The 17,232-nt window shown below is 35.3% G+C and overlaps 1 protein-coding gene across 7 annotated transcripts in view; it reads right to left on the reverse strand.

Annotated features, from left to right (window-relative positions):
* Nucleotides 1-9,031: 9,031 nt before the first annotated feature.
* CPEB4 (cytoplasmic polyadenylation element binding protein 4) overlaps nt 9,032-17,232 on the reverse strand; it is a 76,531-nt gene continuing 68,330 nt past the window's right edge. For 6 of the 7 annotated variants that reach the window (XM_074212387.1, XM_074212383.1, XM_074212384.1 and 3 more), the window contains 4 exons: nt 16,798-16,916; nt 13,759-13,873; nt 12,914-13,095; nt 9,032-10,967 (listed from right to left, as the gene is read on the reverse strand). In XM_074212387.1, coding sequence (XP_074068488.1) covers nt 10,740-10,967; nt 12,914-13,095; nt 13,759-13,873; nt 16,798-16,916 — 644 coding nt within the window. In that variant the 3' untranslated portion in view covers nt 9,032-10,739. Of the gene's footprint in view, nt 10,968-11,295; nt 11,329-12,913; nt 13,096-13,758; nt 13,874-16,797; nt 16,917-17,232 lie in introns of all 7 variants that reach the window. The other variant, XM_074212388.1, reaches the window with a different exon arrangement.

Raw genomic sequence — 17,232 nt, forward strand, 5'->3', positions numbered from 1 at the left:
TAGTTTTCTAAATTTTGTTTGAATTATCAAATGCAGCATCTTTACTTCTATTGACCACATAGATGAACTTCTGTGGGCAATTGTTTACCTTCTAGGAGGGGTGCCTCCCTCCACCACCACCCCCGGTTAATCATTTTTTACTGTAGAAGAAAAAACCCATTTTTTACCATAGAAGACAAACACCAGTCTAGTCATTATCATATTAACTACAAATTTATGTTTACCATATAAAATCTCTGCAATTAACCTTGCAGTATTTAGTTGATTAAAAATGTATTGACTGGGTGTGGCTAGGTGGCGTAATGGATAAAGCAGCGGCCCTGGAGTCAGGAGTACCTAGGTTCAAATCCGGTCTCAGACACTTAATAATTACCTAGCTGTGTGGCCTTGGGCAAGCCACTTAACCCCGTTTGCCTTACAAAAAAAAATGTATTGACCATACAAGTTGCCCCCTTCACCTTTAACATTCCTTGAATGCCTAGCTATGTCCACATTTGATTAGATCAGGGGGTAAATACTGTATTATACATCCTCTCCTAGCCTAGCATTTATGTGTCCTCATGGATTTATGCCAACTAGTAATATTACCTAGGTAACTTCTCAGAGAACTAACTCAAGAACAACACTGCCTTTGGTAGATTCTAAAGAAACAGCTGCTACTGAGCTTGCTTGTCATTTGCAGGGCATGTGATGAAAATGATCTTTTTTTAAACAATGACATCTGCTTGACCACATTGACATCTGTATCATATATCCAAGTGTGTTTGTTGACCTTTTCAATACCTAGGATAATGCTGAAGTTGCCATTCCACATCTCTATTCTGTTTCCCCCCTTTCTCCATACTCTCTCCTCCAGCCCCTTCTTTCTCCCCCCCCCCCCAAGTTTTCCAAAAACTGACCCATAAACTGATTTAGTGATCCATCAAGAAATCACAATGTTGCTATGGCACACTTTTTGGAAACTGTCATTTAGTTTTTAACTTAATGTAGACAAGCAATGTGTTTCTCTAATCATGGTGATAACACTGAAATGGTGCAAAACCTCTTCTGGTCATACTACTTAGTATTACAGTATTGTCATTTAAAATAGCACTTCTGTAGTTTGAAGACCAACTTTGGAATGTTCTCCCTCCTTAACCTCTTTTGCTTTCTTTTTTTCCCTGCAAAAAGTCTTTCCTTAACTTGAATGTCTTCCCTCTGAGATTATCTCTAAATTGCCCTGTAGATAGCTTGTTTTTATATAGCTGTGTGTATGTTGTCTCCTACATTAGACAGTGAACTCCTAGAGTTCTTTCATTTTTCTGTGTAGCCCCAGCTTTTAGCACAGTGCCTTGTAAGTCATTAAATAAATATTGACTTCACTCCTCAGGGCCTCAGCTTGATGTCTGTTAAAATTAAGAGATTCAAGATTATTTTAAAAGACCCTTCTAGTTCAAAATCCCAAGATCTCATAAGATTCAGATTTTTCCTAATAAATCTAAGATCAAATTAGAATTTTACTGTTATTAAAGAGGAGTATAAATAGAGTAAAAATATGTGTTTAAAATAAACGAGTCATTGTGGGTAGATACAAGAATGAAAAATAAAGTCTGTCCTCAAGTAGTTTCCAGTTTAATGGAGAATAAAAGTCAATGAAGCAGACAAAAACACTTTATCAACCATTGCTCATTTTTATTATTCCCATTCTTCTCAATCCAACACTCAAATGTTATACTTAAAAACCACTCACTCCTTCAACCATGTTCTCTAGAATGTATGCTCTGGAGGCAACACACTTAATTTTATCCTAAATCTTTTCTTTTTCCTACTCTTTTTATTTCTGATTCTTTCACTGAGATCTGGCTCCTCTCTGGCTGTCCTTTCAGTATTGGCTCCCCTGACTGGATAGCAGAGGTTGAGAAATTGGAACACTTTTTGCTCCCTATTTCCAGGCTCCTTTTCTACTTCTGAAAATCAGTATCCTCTTTTCTTTTGCAGTCTACTCAATCCATAAATAACACCTAATCAAAATTCTAGTAACTATCATCTATAGAACACCCCTTTTTTCCTTAATGATTTCAGTACCTGGATCCCAGTCCTTTTAGTCTTCCCAACACCTTTCCTTCACCAAACATATTGATATCCCTCAGTCCTTCTCAGTTCCTCAATTTTCTCATTGATAATCTTGATTTTGGCACTGCTCATATAGGCTATACTTCCATGCTATTAATACCAAAATCCCCTTCTACAAATCACAATTTGTCATTTCATCTCTCCCTCTGCCTTGTAACCTCAGAACCTGATCTTTATCCAGTGACATTCAGTCCCTTAATTCTTTAGTTCTTTCCCAGAACTGGCAATATACTCCTCCTATCCCTATCTTGATCCACAAATGAATCAGTTCATTTCTACTGCGTTCTCTTTTCTTGAATCTCTTGCCCCCTTCTTTATGCTGTTGCTGATCTAGTTCCACCAAACTTCTGCCCTGGATCACATTCCCCATTATCATCCTTCAGGTACTACTGAACAAAATGGGATAAAACCCTAAGCTATTCTAAATTCCTGCATTGCAAATTTATGTTCTAAAAACCCATATGAGCCCTCATTGCTGGCAAGCAATCCTTTTACACCTCCCTAATTTGACTTCCTATCCCACTCACCACAACAGCTTTTCTAAACTTATTCCTTTCCAAACCTCCTATAATTCCTTTTTCTACTCCCTCCTGCACCCCCTCGCCCAGTTTCAGCGAGAAATTTGCCTCATATTTAGTTGAAAAATATTGAGGCCATTTGCTGTGAAGCTTTCCTATCTCCCCTCCTCATCTCATACAATCCAGATGGCTTGTCCCTATTTCTGACCACACGGTCTCATATAATGAAGCAGCCCTTCTCCTTGCCAAGAAAATTCCTTCTACCATGCCCAAGTAATTGCATTCCATCCTGTCTTCTCCAGCAGATTGCCCCATCTTTCATCTCCATTCTCTCATTTATCTTCAATCTCTCCTAGATATTGATTGCTTCCCTATTTCCTACAAACACACCCATGTCTGTACTCAAATACATGATTTGATCTATCCATCCCCACTAGATATCATCTCATGGCTCTTCTTTTTTGTGGCTTAATGTTTGAGAAAACCATACACAATATATTCCTCTGCTTCCTTTCTTCTCACTTCTTAACTTCCTGCCATGTAATTCAATCAAAACTGTTTTCTTGTAAAGTTACTTTGAATTACCAAATCTGATCATTTTTTCCTTAATCCACATCTTTCTTATCCTCTCTAAAACCATTGATACTTTTGATCACCTTCTTCTTCTTGATATTTTCTTTATGGGTTTTATTGGCACTACTCTTCCTGGTTCACTTATCTATATGACCACTCTTCACTCTCCTTTGCAGGATCTTCATCCATGTAATGCCCACTAATCAAGATTCTGTTCTAGGCCCTTTTCTCTCCCTAAATTGTTTCTCTGAGTGATTTCATCAGTTCCTATGGATTCAATTATCCTTTGCTGAGGATTCTCAAATCTACTTATTCAGCACTCTCTGTTGACATCTAAACTCACATCTTCATCTGCTGATGGATACCTCAAACTAGGTATTCAGAAGATATCTTGAACTTAATATGAATCCAAAACTGAATCTTTCCTTCCAAACCTCTCCATTTTCCTAATTTCCTTATTACCCTTATGTGTACCACCAATCTCTCAGTCACCCAGGTTCATATTTGCCGTTCTTGATGCTTCACTCTCAACTCTTCCCCATATTTAATTTGTTGCTGTCAATTTTATATTTGTAATATCACTCAATTAGGCCTCACTTCTAGTCACTACCACTAGCCTGCTGCCTATCTGCATTCTTTCATATTTGCAGATTCTCATTACTCTATATTGGAATGGCCTGCTGGTTGGTCTCCCTGCAGCAAGCCTTTCCCCCTCCTGTCCATCTTCTGATCAGTTATCAGTGTAATCTTTCTAAAGTGCTGATCTGACCATGTTATCTCTATCCCCTACTCCAAACTTTAGTAGTTCTCTTGCAGAACCAAACATAAAATCTTCTGGTGTTCACAGTCCTTTGTAATCTGCTACCCCTATCACCACCTTTCTCATCTTCCTACACCTTACATCCCACCATGTACTCTGTGATCCAGTGACACTGACCTCCTTGCAGATCCTCAAGACACCCCATCTTCCAACTCCAAATGTTTTCACTGGCTATTTTCCCATGCCAGGAATTGTCTTGTTCCCTTGAAGCCTCCTGGCTTCTGACTCCCTTAAAGTGCTACCTTCCATAAGAAACCTTTCCTGATCCTCCTTAATTCTAGTGCCTTCCCTCTCTTATCTCCAATTTATTGTTCATATAGCTTTCTTTTTTATAACAGTTTGCATGTTGTCTCCCTTAGACTGAAAGCTCCTTGAGAGCAAAAAACTGTCATATACTTTTCTTTGTAACCCTAGTCCAGTGCTTGTTGAGTGATGGAGGAAAAAAGATAAAAGCAAACTGAATCTATCCCTAAGAAACTTAAAGTCTTTACAAAGTCTCCTCTAACACCCTTTATTCCTTAAATTTCTCATAGCATTTTGCTTAACTCTAGTTCTCCTTCACATTTACATCACTCTTTATTGTACCCTAATTTCTGTACCTGTCTTTCCACTGGAGAGCTAAGTTCCCTGAGTAGATCCTGTGTCACACAAGCATCGAACCATTTTCCATATAATATTAATGGTAGTTGAATTGAATTAAATGAAGATTAAGAATGGACAGTGTGATTTAGTAGCAGACCTACCCTAAAATAAATTTGTCTCACAATTTAGCATTTCTTTCCTGTACTAATATTCTAGAATTTAGGCACCAGAAATATTGCACTAATGGATACTAGCATTAATATTTCACATACCATATTCCTGAGATTAAAAAAGGTGGCAATTTCCAAACTCAGTGAATTCTAAATCTACAGTGCTTTCTAAACACATGTTGGGCATGTTGAAACAGGAAGAGCTTTCCTCAGATGATTTAAATTAAATCAAAGCTATCTCAGAATGCTATGGCATTGGGCCCATAGATTTGGAACTGGAAATGACCTCAGTTCATCAAGTCCACACCTTTTCAGGTGAGAAATTAAAGCGATTCATTGATTCGTCCATGGTTTCCAAGGAAGTAGAAAAGACAGGACTTGAAACCAGATCACCAGATTCCAAACTCAGCACTGTTTCTACTGTACCACACTGCCTTAGAGATGACAAAGGATTCGAACCTTCAATGGTCTCCACTAGTTTCTATTCAACTGCAGCAGATGTTTGAACCTGATTTCTTTTTCTTATCAGGAAGTCACACCTACTACATCAGTGAATGGGGAGAAAATATCAGGGTTGAAACTTTCACATCATGGGTAGACATAAATATCCTCATGCTTATTCCTATAAAGGGAGCAACTTTCCTTCCCTGTGATGGAGTACAACAGTTAGAGGTACATAATTCAGATCTAAATAGAATGAAAGTTCTCTTAAAAGACCTATAGACATTACTTATTATTTTATTAGCAGTTCTATCCATGATCTATGTACAGGAAGTGGAAATTTTTTTTTTTCAATTTTAATCTTTGAGATCAAATGGTTAGTAGAAATTTTGTTAAGTAATGTAATCTGGAACAGTATTCTTAATTATAAAGTCTTGAATTAAATGTGGAATTCTTGGTCTTGCAACAGAATATATTGTATTACAAGGGATTTGAAAATGAGTTTTAAGCATTGAGTTCAACACTCAGTTTACAGATAATGCAAATTAGGTCATGTTACTTGCATATGATCAAGGTTATTACACTAAAGTATATCTATATATCTCTATCTATCTATCTATCTATCTATATATATATGTATATATATATATATATCTAAAATCTGAAATAGAAAGGTAACAACTTTGCTTTGTGTACTGAAGATGCCCAATATTTATTCAAATCTAAGTGAAGGCAGGGAATATGGAGGAATAATTTCTAACAGAATCAGGACAAACAGTAGTGGCTTTTTAGTGACAAGATCCCAAAGCTGAATTTCCCAGATACTCAGTTCACTGCAATAACTTTTAATTTTAAAATAACACTACAATTTTACATTTTCTGTTTAGCTAACAGAAGCAGGCTGGGCTGCTATACTTAGGTCTGACATTAATGGCCTCTCAAGTAAAACTGATGGATAGTGAGAGAAATGCAAATGGGGGGCACATAGGGGAAGGGTTTTTATCCAAAATCATGGTATCCCAGTCATCAATTAAGAAAAGATCAACTTTCTTGAGTGGCAAATTGACACAACATCCCTTGGCTATAACAATCATGTACGTGTCTGACAGCGATTTGTAAAAGGTTCTTTTGTATCAGTAGGGTGCTGACAAGTCCATATAGAAGCTTTCTAATGTCCTTCTCCAAAGCCCTCTAAAGTCCTTCAATACCTTGAGAGGACAATGTATTCATGTAGGAAAAATAAACAAGTGTCTGAAAAGACATTTGAGTTAAAAGTTTTATTCATTCAACATCTCACATTACAAATATTTAAAAATTATATGCATACTGGTATAAATAGTCATTTGCAAACTATTTAATAACATTAATTTCCACTAGCACTTCAACAAATGAACTCTTTAAAAAAAGGAATTGTGTTATATAACTTAGAGTAGAACATACAAAAATATGAACTTAACGTGAAAATGACTTTAATAAAAAATGAATTACCCTTATTTAAAATGCTATAATAAATACTACAACCTCCCCATACACAGTAAAAACTATATGGAAATTCAGCCAAGTAGTACAATTAACTGACATACTTAAATAACTTTTCCTTCTGATAATATGAGCAATACATTGGAAAAAAACATCAGGGATTAGTAAAAACTAGACACCCACTTGCTAAAAGTTTCACTTCCAAAAAATATAACAAAAATCTGATGAAAATTATAAAAACTAATTATACTTTAAAATTTAAAAATATAAAAAATAAAACAGTTGAATACAATATTGTCCCAATTCTTACAATGCTATCAATCACAGTAGCTTGAAAATAAGATAATAAAATAAAGCAAATGACCAAAACCTCTTTTATTCCATTTTTTAAAAATAATCTCAAATTTACATTAGTAGAAAGATTGATTTCTGATTCTTTTCTTTAGAAACACCAGCAAGAAAGAGGATTACTATAACAGTAGAAAATGACATTTTTAAATGTCTGCAATTAAAAACAAAGAAGTACACTGCAAAGATCTTTCAAAAGTCTGAAATAAGTATTGCACATAACAACTTGAAGTTAACTTGCCACAATTCATCACATTCAAGTTTTAAATCACCTTTTAACAGAAGGTTCAACTCTTCAAAACAAAAGGGGTGAATTATCAAGTCTTTCCAACAGCACTCTTATAAAATGCTAAATTCATTCACTGCAAGTTTTATTTTGCATTCTGCAGAGGTCTGTGTATGGAGAAGTATATATACTATACCAAAGCATGGGGCCAGAGGGACAGGAAGAGGGTTCCTTTACATAGAAAATAATCAGAAACACTTTATTTTACATTGCAAAAATAACCATGTAATTACTCTGTAACTACATTGTAAATACATGGCTGGTGCCATGCTAGTGCGCTAGAACTACATGCTTGGGGAATTGAAGTGATACCCTAAGATCTGTAAACTAATTACATGTTAATTATGTTTTGAGTTACATGGTAACTCCCAACTACAATCCCATGTAATCTGAAGGACAGGTCACCGCTAAAGTCCAGAGTAATAGATATAATTGTTTATGCCCTGTAAATTGAAGTGTAACCAAATAATCTGCAAACACGCTTGTCACACAATCACCACAAGTGGATATTAGTAGAATAACAATTTCTTACATTAGTCATGCATACTAACATTACATACCTACCACATGGCAGGCTCAGTTTTTCTTAAATATAATTTAAAAGAGCAGACATCTCTGAATCAAACACCGAACATCAATTTGTTAATATTAAAAATGGCTAAACATTCACCAAAAACGTCTGCATTGTGTATAATTTAAAAAACTTAGTAAGAAGCTGTAGACAATTTTGATGTTACTTTAAATTTCTACCCTACACTTATGCATTTAATTTTCGAGGAACTACAGTGTTATCTGTCACTTTCATGCTTTTTTTCCTTTAATTCATAACTTTACATATACTATTTCTTAAATTATAGGTACACCAAATAGCTGGTGCTGGGCTAGGATGTTTAAGCAACATGCTTTCTCTTCTCTGCAGATTCTAAAATAGCATTGCCAGTGCACAACATCCATAATTCCAAATGTATGCAGAGCACTGAAATGTATAAAAAGCAGAATATAAGAAAATAAAATTTATTAAAATTATTTATATTAAAAAATGAAGTATATGAAGATCTCTCAGTAATAAAAGTACAAAAAGCTACTCTTTGCAATATGAAAAATTGAGGTATTGCATAAAGAGATATCCCGTCAGTGAAAAGTGTGCCTAAAAATGCTCACTGTTGGAAAAACAAGATATACAAAAGTAGTGCATAACAAATATACATTATGTGCATGACAAAATAAGTTAGCTACAAAAACACTGTACCGAAATTCAGCAGGTCATGTACAAAGGGAAAATTATTATTCAAAGCTAGTTCTCAAACAGTGTTATCTCTTGTAATGTTAACTCATCACACCTGTTTACTGAGTAGGAACAGCACAGTAGCACACCCCAAGCCACCTACAAGCATTAAGGAAAAGAAAAGAAAAAAAGGTAAATGACCAAACTATAATTATGTAGTTCAGGAGAAAAGGAAAAGTCCCTGACAATCTACAATAAGAGCACCCTCCATTTGCATTACAGCTGTTCATTTTCAGGGATTTCACTAAAAGCAGCTCCCCTTCTATACTTGACTACTTAAAGACAGCAAATGTCTCCATTTTGACCTTTGGAAATTAACAGGTATAGTTCATTAAAGCCTATATTGAAAGGAAAAAGAAAGAAACAAAAAAGAAATGACTGCTTCTCAGAAAGATAATTGGGTGGGATTGGGGGATAGGGATGGGAGGGGGGTCACAGACCAGGTGTTTCCACAGCAGTGCTGAAGCAAGTCTTTGGTTTTTAAATGTCTAAGATGGTACTTTTAGGTAGCACAGCTAGCAATATTGCCGTCCAGTTTTTTCTATGTATCACACACTGCTGAATGATCCTTTTAATGATGAACAGGGCATTAGTAAGAGAATGTCAATTCAAATAAAAATTAATCTCACTACCAGGGCTTCAAGAGACTATTTTAAGCATACCCCTTGAAGCATACTGTTCAACATGTTATAATGCCTTTCCAAGCTAGAATTTATTTATAATAAAGCATGCATTACTCAATGAAGTTGGCACTTCAAACATTGTGACTATGTCTCATGCTAAGTTCTGAAATTTTACTGTTATTTATTCTATAGGAAGAGTAAAGATAGACATATGTACCTTTGCACAGATTTACACAGCTATTGTTGAGCTCAAACAGTGCAAAACACTTTGCAACTACTTAGCTTTTTCATATTCATCTTCTATGTCACAACTACATTACAGAATATTCAAAGTGACTTTACATCTAAGAGTAAGCCAATCAGCAGCCAATTTCTATGGTAGTACTAATTTTTTTTTTCCGAGTTTCTGCTATTCAGTGCAATCACTGTAGCATAAAATCAGACTGATATCCTTGAGGTATCTCTAGGTTTTTTGTTTTTTTTTTCTTCATGTCAAAATGGAGATCAAAGGCTGGCACCTGATGCATGTTAGTAAATTAGGATATAGAGTTATATATAACATCAAAAATAAAATCTATACATTTGTTCGTCGGGAGAGGAAATGCTAGTCTTTCCACTAGTTGTCCATGGTTCTAGCTTTGGTAGGATTCCTGGGGCTGTTACCAGATAATTTAGTTTAAAAATAAATAAGTGCACTCCCCCCTCAGTAGTAACTTGACCCAATTTTTTTTAACATTCAAAGATTTTTAAAGTGTTTAGATGGAAATATCTAGCTCTGCCTACTTTATTATTTTTTTGATGTGGTAGTAACTCAGAGGCACAAAAATATTATATTCAGCCTCTAAACCCTTAAAACATTAATTATAATGCTGCTTCAACCTTGCTCATGCATTTATATCACTTTACCATGCTCTTTCCTGTTAAAAGGTACTTGTTACCTTCTTCCATTGCTGTTAAGATTTAAAAAAAAAAATAAGAGGGGGAAAAAAGCATAAAAGGAAAAGGCAAAAAGCACTTCCCTGGGGAAAAAGTGTCAGAATAGACTGATAGTGTTATTGTTGCATGGTTATTTTAATAAAAGTATTCTTATATGTTATATTATTAACAATAATTTAATTAAAAAACCAAAATACTCTATTGTTTCATTTCTCTTTTAATATTTCTCTCTCTCTTTCTCTCTCTCTCTCTCTCTCTCTCTCTCTCTCTCTCTCTCCTCTAAGAAAATGTTGCACAAGGTTTGGATCCTCTTGATTTGGCAAAAACAAGAGAACAAAACTTCTGTGCAACATGATATCGATACGAAAAGGAGTTCAATACAGTTTTCAATGACACAAGAATCTACAAAATACCTATATTATAGGTCATTCTTTTCATTATACTATTGTTAAGTTACAGCCTACTACAAAAGGACATGCTATTTTGAAGGGGGGAGGGGAAGGGGTCTGGATCAACAGAAGAGTGCACTTATTTTGAGGCCTGCAAATAAGTACTGAAGTAATCATTTAGTTCCAGCGGAATGAAATATGTCTAGGACGATCTCCCCCTTCCTTTACCAGGGGCTTGTGGAATTCCCTGCCAGCGCGAGAATGGATAGCAGCCCAGCAATATTCACAGTAATACTGTAGACAGGTAACATTAGCACAGAAAAATGGAGCAAATTTCCCCCCACAACGGGCCCCCTGACATTCATCACACAGCTGATCATCCAAGACATATGGCTTAACTTCCACCTGCAATAATAAAAAAAAAAGTATATTTTTTCAGTGGCAGTAAATGCAATACTTATCATACATATCAGTTTTTATCATTTGTCCTAATAAATGTCTCAAGGTGACTACATACAAAAGGTCAAGAGGTCTATCTCCCAAAGTAAAGGATGTTGCTACTCAGCAAATTCAGTCTCTTCATGACCCCATTTGGGAAGAGTTCTCATCATTCCAATCCACCTACCCACCCCCAGACCCCAAGAGCACCTCAATGGTGTAGTAGAGAGAACACTAAACTTGGAATCAGGAAGACTTAATCTTTCTGAGTTCAAATATGGACCCAGACACTTACATGCAGTGTGATCCTTGGACTAGTCACTCACCCCTGTAAAATGAATTGGAGAAGGAAATGGCAAACCATTCCATATCGTTGCCAAGAAAATCTCAAAAGTGGTCATGAAGAGTCAGCCATGATTGAAATAATCCAACAACAACAAAGTAGAGAATGACCAACCTCTAAAAATCTTTGAAGATTTCTAGATTCATCATGATAACATTTCATTTGTGAATTGTTAACTATTTGCAAAACATGGCATGACTTCATCAGGGATCAAAGAGTAAAGCCGATGTTAAATAAAAAAAAATGTCTATTAACTAGTTGATATAGGTTTATAAAAATAAAGAGACATCCAAAATGATGAACTAGGATTTTCAATGTGACTTGTGAAATTATCAAGCAATAAAATATATCAGTGGTCTGTGTTTTGTATAAACTTCATCTGGTGCATAGATCATGAAGCACAAGCTTTTGAATTTCATCAAAAGGCCTGCTGCTAATTTATTATAAGGTTCGATTCACCTTCATTACATTCAAACCTTCAAAGCAAAAGCAAAAGCAGAAAAATGTCCATATGAGCATGGATCAACTTTCCCTATGAACTAATATATGAGTACATTGATTTTCATTTCTAACAAGGAATGCTCTCTCGCTTTGAGCCTAAAAGTGAAATGAGGATGCCCAAAACTTGACCCAATACACTGCGTATAGGCCAAACCCATCACCTGAACTTCTCAGGGACAAATATTCTCTAGTTATTTTAATACTTTATATATAGACTTGCCAGAGAGTTAAGTTATTTTATTCTAAGGTCAGGAAAGGGAAAGAGGGATAAGTGAAGGAAAATAAAGAGAGGAAAGGATTGAAGACAGCAGGGATACAGTAAGACAATGCCATAATTCCTTAAATGCTAATGAGGAGTTCTCAGCAAACATGAACTGATATAAGGGGAATCATCAGGAGAAGGATGCTAGAAGGGAAACAAAAAACTTGTATACCACAAGTGTGAAATTAAATAATTTATTTCTCCTTTATTTAGAAAATAGATTATTCATCAAAAAATACAAAAACTTTAAACAGGCAATAAAGCATGGGTTTCCGAAGACTAGTATTGTGAAGATTAAAGGTGTTATGCTACAAGGAAGCTACTACCTTGTCTTAACTCAGTCAGAATTCATTCACTGGAAAAAAACAAATTGCCCTCTCTAAAGCTGACAGTTCTATGTTTATCTAGTAAACAATAATAATAATAATTATGAACCTAACCAGACTGTTCTCCATTGCCATAAACCTTGAAAATGACAAACTAGACACAGTTGAATGTTGTGGCTAAAAATAGAACACTAGCAGAAAAGAAAATGACTTTTAAAATATCTTAGAAAAATAGTCTGGTTCTTCTGTTAATTTTAATTAAGTCTGGTTAGGGGAAAATGGAGGCTAAAACATTGAAATATGTAATACATGTCTATGTGCATATACATACATACATATATGCCACAGATGAAATATGGAATACATGTATATATATATATACACATGTATACATATCACAGATATTATCTGCCCAAATGGGCAAATCTCTGCTGTGATGCATTTTTAATATATATAATTCAGAGAATGCTTTAGCTCTTACCCGTTTATCAATCTCCCCATGCTGCAGCTGGACAAAGCGTGCACTGATAGCAGCTATGTAACTCTGTTGATTTGAAAATGCAACCCGCCCAGCTCCTTTTGGATACTTCAGCTCAGGATCAGTGTCAATTCCAGCATAGCACACACCTCCATAAAGTCGATCCATTATCATTGCAAGCTCCACTAAATCAGAAAGCATCAAAAAGACATTTAAGAAAACATGTTTATATCTCACAAAGTCTACTTTGGCTTAGGATATTTTATATGTTTATTTATATACTGGGGTCTCTTCAGTAGTCTTGGTATCAGGTGTTACCAGCATTAAATGAATTTTTTCTTTAATTACTTGTTTGAATGATATAATGATATGAACCAGGTACACAGGAGTCTTAAAAGAATTCACTAATGATGGAAAGCACAAAGATATACATTGGTTATAATCTTGTCAGGTTTTCCTATAAAGTGGGAGATTTTATGGCCATATTTATGTAACTCAAGTCAGCACAATTTGCTAAATTTGCAGTACACATTAGCCAATGTACTTTTTCTTCAATTATATTTTATAATTTTGTAATCATAATCCTTTTTAAAATATAATTCTCTATTAAATTCCACATTTCCTGAATTCAGGTTTTGCTTATTCTATAATTAGTGCTTCATAAGTCTGGAACACTACTCTGAACCCTGTCATTCAAAATTCAATAAATAGCTATTGTTTTGACTAGCAAAATGAATACAAACACTAAAACTTTAATATAAAAAAAATCTGCTTCATCTTAAAGGTTCTTTTTATAGTAATACTTTATGTTACTGATATTCTTCTAAAACATATTCTTCAAAGCATACCAGCTCGTAATGGTCGAGGAACACCACCAACAAAAATGGTTTTTCGTGGGTCAAGAGGTTGAGAGCCATCCATCACAAAGTCACTATCACTGAGATTCCAAGGTCGTATCTGTACCTGGAGGTTGACAAAACAGGAATTTATCATATTTAACACAAATTTGTTGACAAGAATTGTATTTTTTAAATTACTAATATTTCCTATCTAAAATATTCATTTCCCTAATTTATAAACATGATTCTTTAAAAAATGGTTATTTTGGGTGGCTAGGTGGCACAGTGGATAGAGCACTGGCCCTGGAGTCAGAAGTACCTGAGTTCAAATCCGGCCTCAGAGACTTAATAATTACCTAGCTGTGTGGCCTTGGGAAAGTCACTTAACCCCATTGCCTGGCAAAAACAAAACAAAATGGTTATTTATCTGATATGAATATGAACCAATATCCAGACTCCTCTGGAGAACTGAAGTTCAGGAATTCCAGATGCTTCTGAGGCAGCTTAGTAAACAGAAAGCAGGATTTGGAGTCAAGAAGACATAAATTTGACTCCTACCTTAGACACTTATTGGTTGAATGACCTCAACTAAGTCCTTAAATTCTCTTAGCCTCAATTACTTTGTAAAATGAGGATAATAACTGTACTTAACTCTCAATGGGTTGTTGTGAAAATAAAAAAGAGATAATAAACATAAAGTGCTTTGCGGACACTGATAGTCATAAAAATGTTAGCTCATATTATTACTACCTATGTGACCTCCCAACAAGTCCTCCTCATTAAAATAAAGGTATTGTCCTCTGAGGTCTTATCCAGTACTAAATCAATGATTCATCATCATTCATGAGATAACTGTCCAGAGACATGTAATCTGGAAGTTATGTATGATCTCCCCAACTCAGTAGAGTCAGTCACAGAATTCAATCACAGATGAGGTTTTAATGTGGCAACAAGGTGTCAAACTAACTGTAAAATTGCAGCCACATTTGGTAAGCCCTTTATGAACTGTGAAGTTCTTTCTCTCATAGAACCAAAAGGGGTCACCTCATTGGAAGATCAAAAACTGGACATGCTTTTACAAGGTTTCAAATATCTAAGCTCTGGGGAGTTCAGAATTTAAAGTAAGGAGTTACCTATGAGAAGATTCCCTGCAAGGAGTGGGAAAAAGGGAAATTATCACTCTTCCTTTTTTTTCCCCCTTTTCCCTTCCCACTTCCACAATGGTCTTGTAGTTCATTTGTTTGCACAGTCAATTGTTCTCATCTCTGACTTAATCAGAGAAGTGTTTCCACCTTATAAAGGTTAACAGGTCTTCAGGGGTTAACAACTTGTTTAATCCTCATTACTTTATCACTTGTGACATTCTGTGACTAATTTGATTAGGGGAATGAAAATCATAATCCTCTTTCCCATACATATATACTTTTAAATCAAATATGGTTTGACATCCCCTGATTAATCACTGTTCACTCAATATATACCCAAGAAATGCAAATTAATTTTAATATTTAACTAAGCAAAAGCAGTAGCAATGTAAAAATGATGCTATAGAGAAAGTTCAGAGTGTATTTCAAAGTCAAAAATAAATATCATTTTTATTATCTACTTTTTGGTGATAAGAGTCACTTTGTTCTACAAGAAGTGGTAGTAAAGGATGTTTAAGACTATATGCAATTATTGGGGTGGCTAGGTGGCACAGTGGATAAAGCACTGGCCCTGGAGTCAGGAGTACCTGGGTTCAAATCTGGTCTCAAACACCTAATAATTACCTAGCTGTGTGGCTTTGGGCAAGCCACTTAACCCCCCATTTGCCTTGAAAAAACCTAAAAAAAAAAAAAGACTATATGCAATTATCTACTAAGATTTTGCCTTGAATACACCTTGACTGGTTAGTCAGATATGTCAGAGTAGACACAGTGAATTCATAGGATATATATTGGTTGGGAGAGTATTGCAGCATATATACTTCAACAAGATTATAGAGAAGTCCTGACTTACTAGGTTTACAATCTTGAATAGCAACAAAATCAATCTGAGAGGACTCCTGGTCCCAAGCAATTGCCAGTCACCATGGCAAAGGTTCCAAGTCAGAGGGCAGCTACATGATGCAGTGGATAGAGCACTGGCACTAGAGTCAGGAGGACCTGAGTTCAAATCTGGCCTCAGACACTTACTAGTTGCCTAGTTTTTGTGACCTTGGGCAAGTCACTCTAACCCCATTGCCTTAAAAAGAATAAAATTAAAAAAAGAAAAGGTTTCAAGTGAATCTAGGGGAATACACAGCAATAGATTTAGAACAAGCCCTGAGTTCTAATTCCTGCTATACCCCTGGGGGGGGGGGTGAACCTAGAAATAAAACCAGATCAAGCCCAAAACATAGAATAAGAGGGAAGAGAAAAATTAAAAGAAATTGTACATGGGCAGGGGAAAAATGTTCCTGGAGTCATGCATAAAAAAATTCCAGGAGCTTGAACTCCTGGAAGCTGCCTATAAAAAAAAAAAGAATGTACTAGGAATCAGAATCAGGAAATTAATCCACACAATGACAATAATGTTAATGGAAAGGACAACAGTCACAGAACAATGAATGTTGTGAAATTATTTAACATTATTACTACCTATGTGACCTCTCAGTAAGACACTTAACCATCCTCATCAGTAGGATGAAGGAACTGGCATCTGAGGTCCTACCCAGTCCTAAATCAATGATTCCTCATCATCATCATTCCTGATGTCATATTTTTTCACTGCTTTTGATAATTTTACTGAATTTTTCTCCTTCTTCTCTTTCTTCTTTTCCCCCTAAACTCCTTGTTTGAAGAGATGGATCTGGGAGGGATACAAACGGAAATCCAGACAATATAAAAATAAAACAGATCAATGAAATAAAACTTAAAATGTACTTGGAACTATTACGGACACTATCTTGAAAACACATCAATCATACAGGTTGCATCAGATTGGTCAAAATTTTTCCAAGAGAACAGATATATAGCAAAGAAAGTTTGTCTGAGTCAGATCCTATAATTTCAGTGAAATCTGACTTACTGGCTTATCCTTGATAGTGGGACTAGATACACAAAGGTAGAGCTTTCCATCTTCTTCAATACAAGCATCAATCAAAGCCTGAACAGAGCTTTCATCTTGGAAAAGCAAAAATGCATACCCTGAGAGGGAGAAGGAAAAAAGAGATGACTGGTAGTATCTTCCCAGGATTCAAATTTATACTATAGCTTAACAATAAATCATAACTATGATACCAGTGCAGATGACGATGGCATTTAATCTGACTTTGTTTCCTCTTATGTAATAAGGGGATAATATTTGTACTACAATCCGTACAGAGCTGTTGTGAGGAAAGCTCCTTGCAAAATTTTATGGAAATACTATACTCAATTCACATTGGATTAGGCTTGAAAATGTGAAAGGAGAAGAAAATCCAAAAAGAAACTTAAAGAAAATCCAAGTCAAGTTTTACAACTG

The sequence above is a fragment of the Macrotis lagotis genome, chromosome 1 (assembly GCF_037893015.1).
Source record: "Macrotis lagotis isolate mMagLag1 chromosome 1, bilby.v1.9.chrom.fasta, whole genome shotgun sequence".
Classification (NCBI taxonomy): domain Eukaryota; kingdom Metazoa; phylum Chordata; class Mammalia; order Peramelemorphia; family Peramelidae; genus Macrotis; species Macrotis lagotis.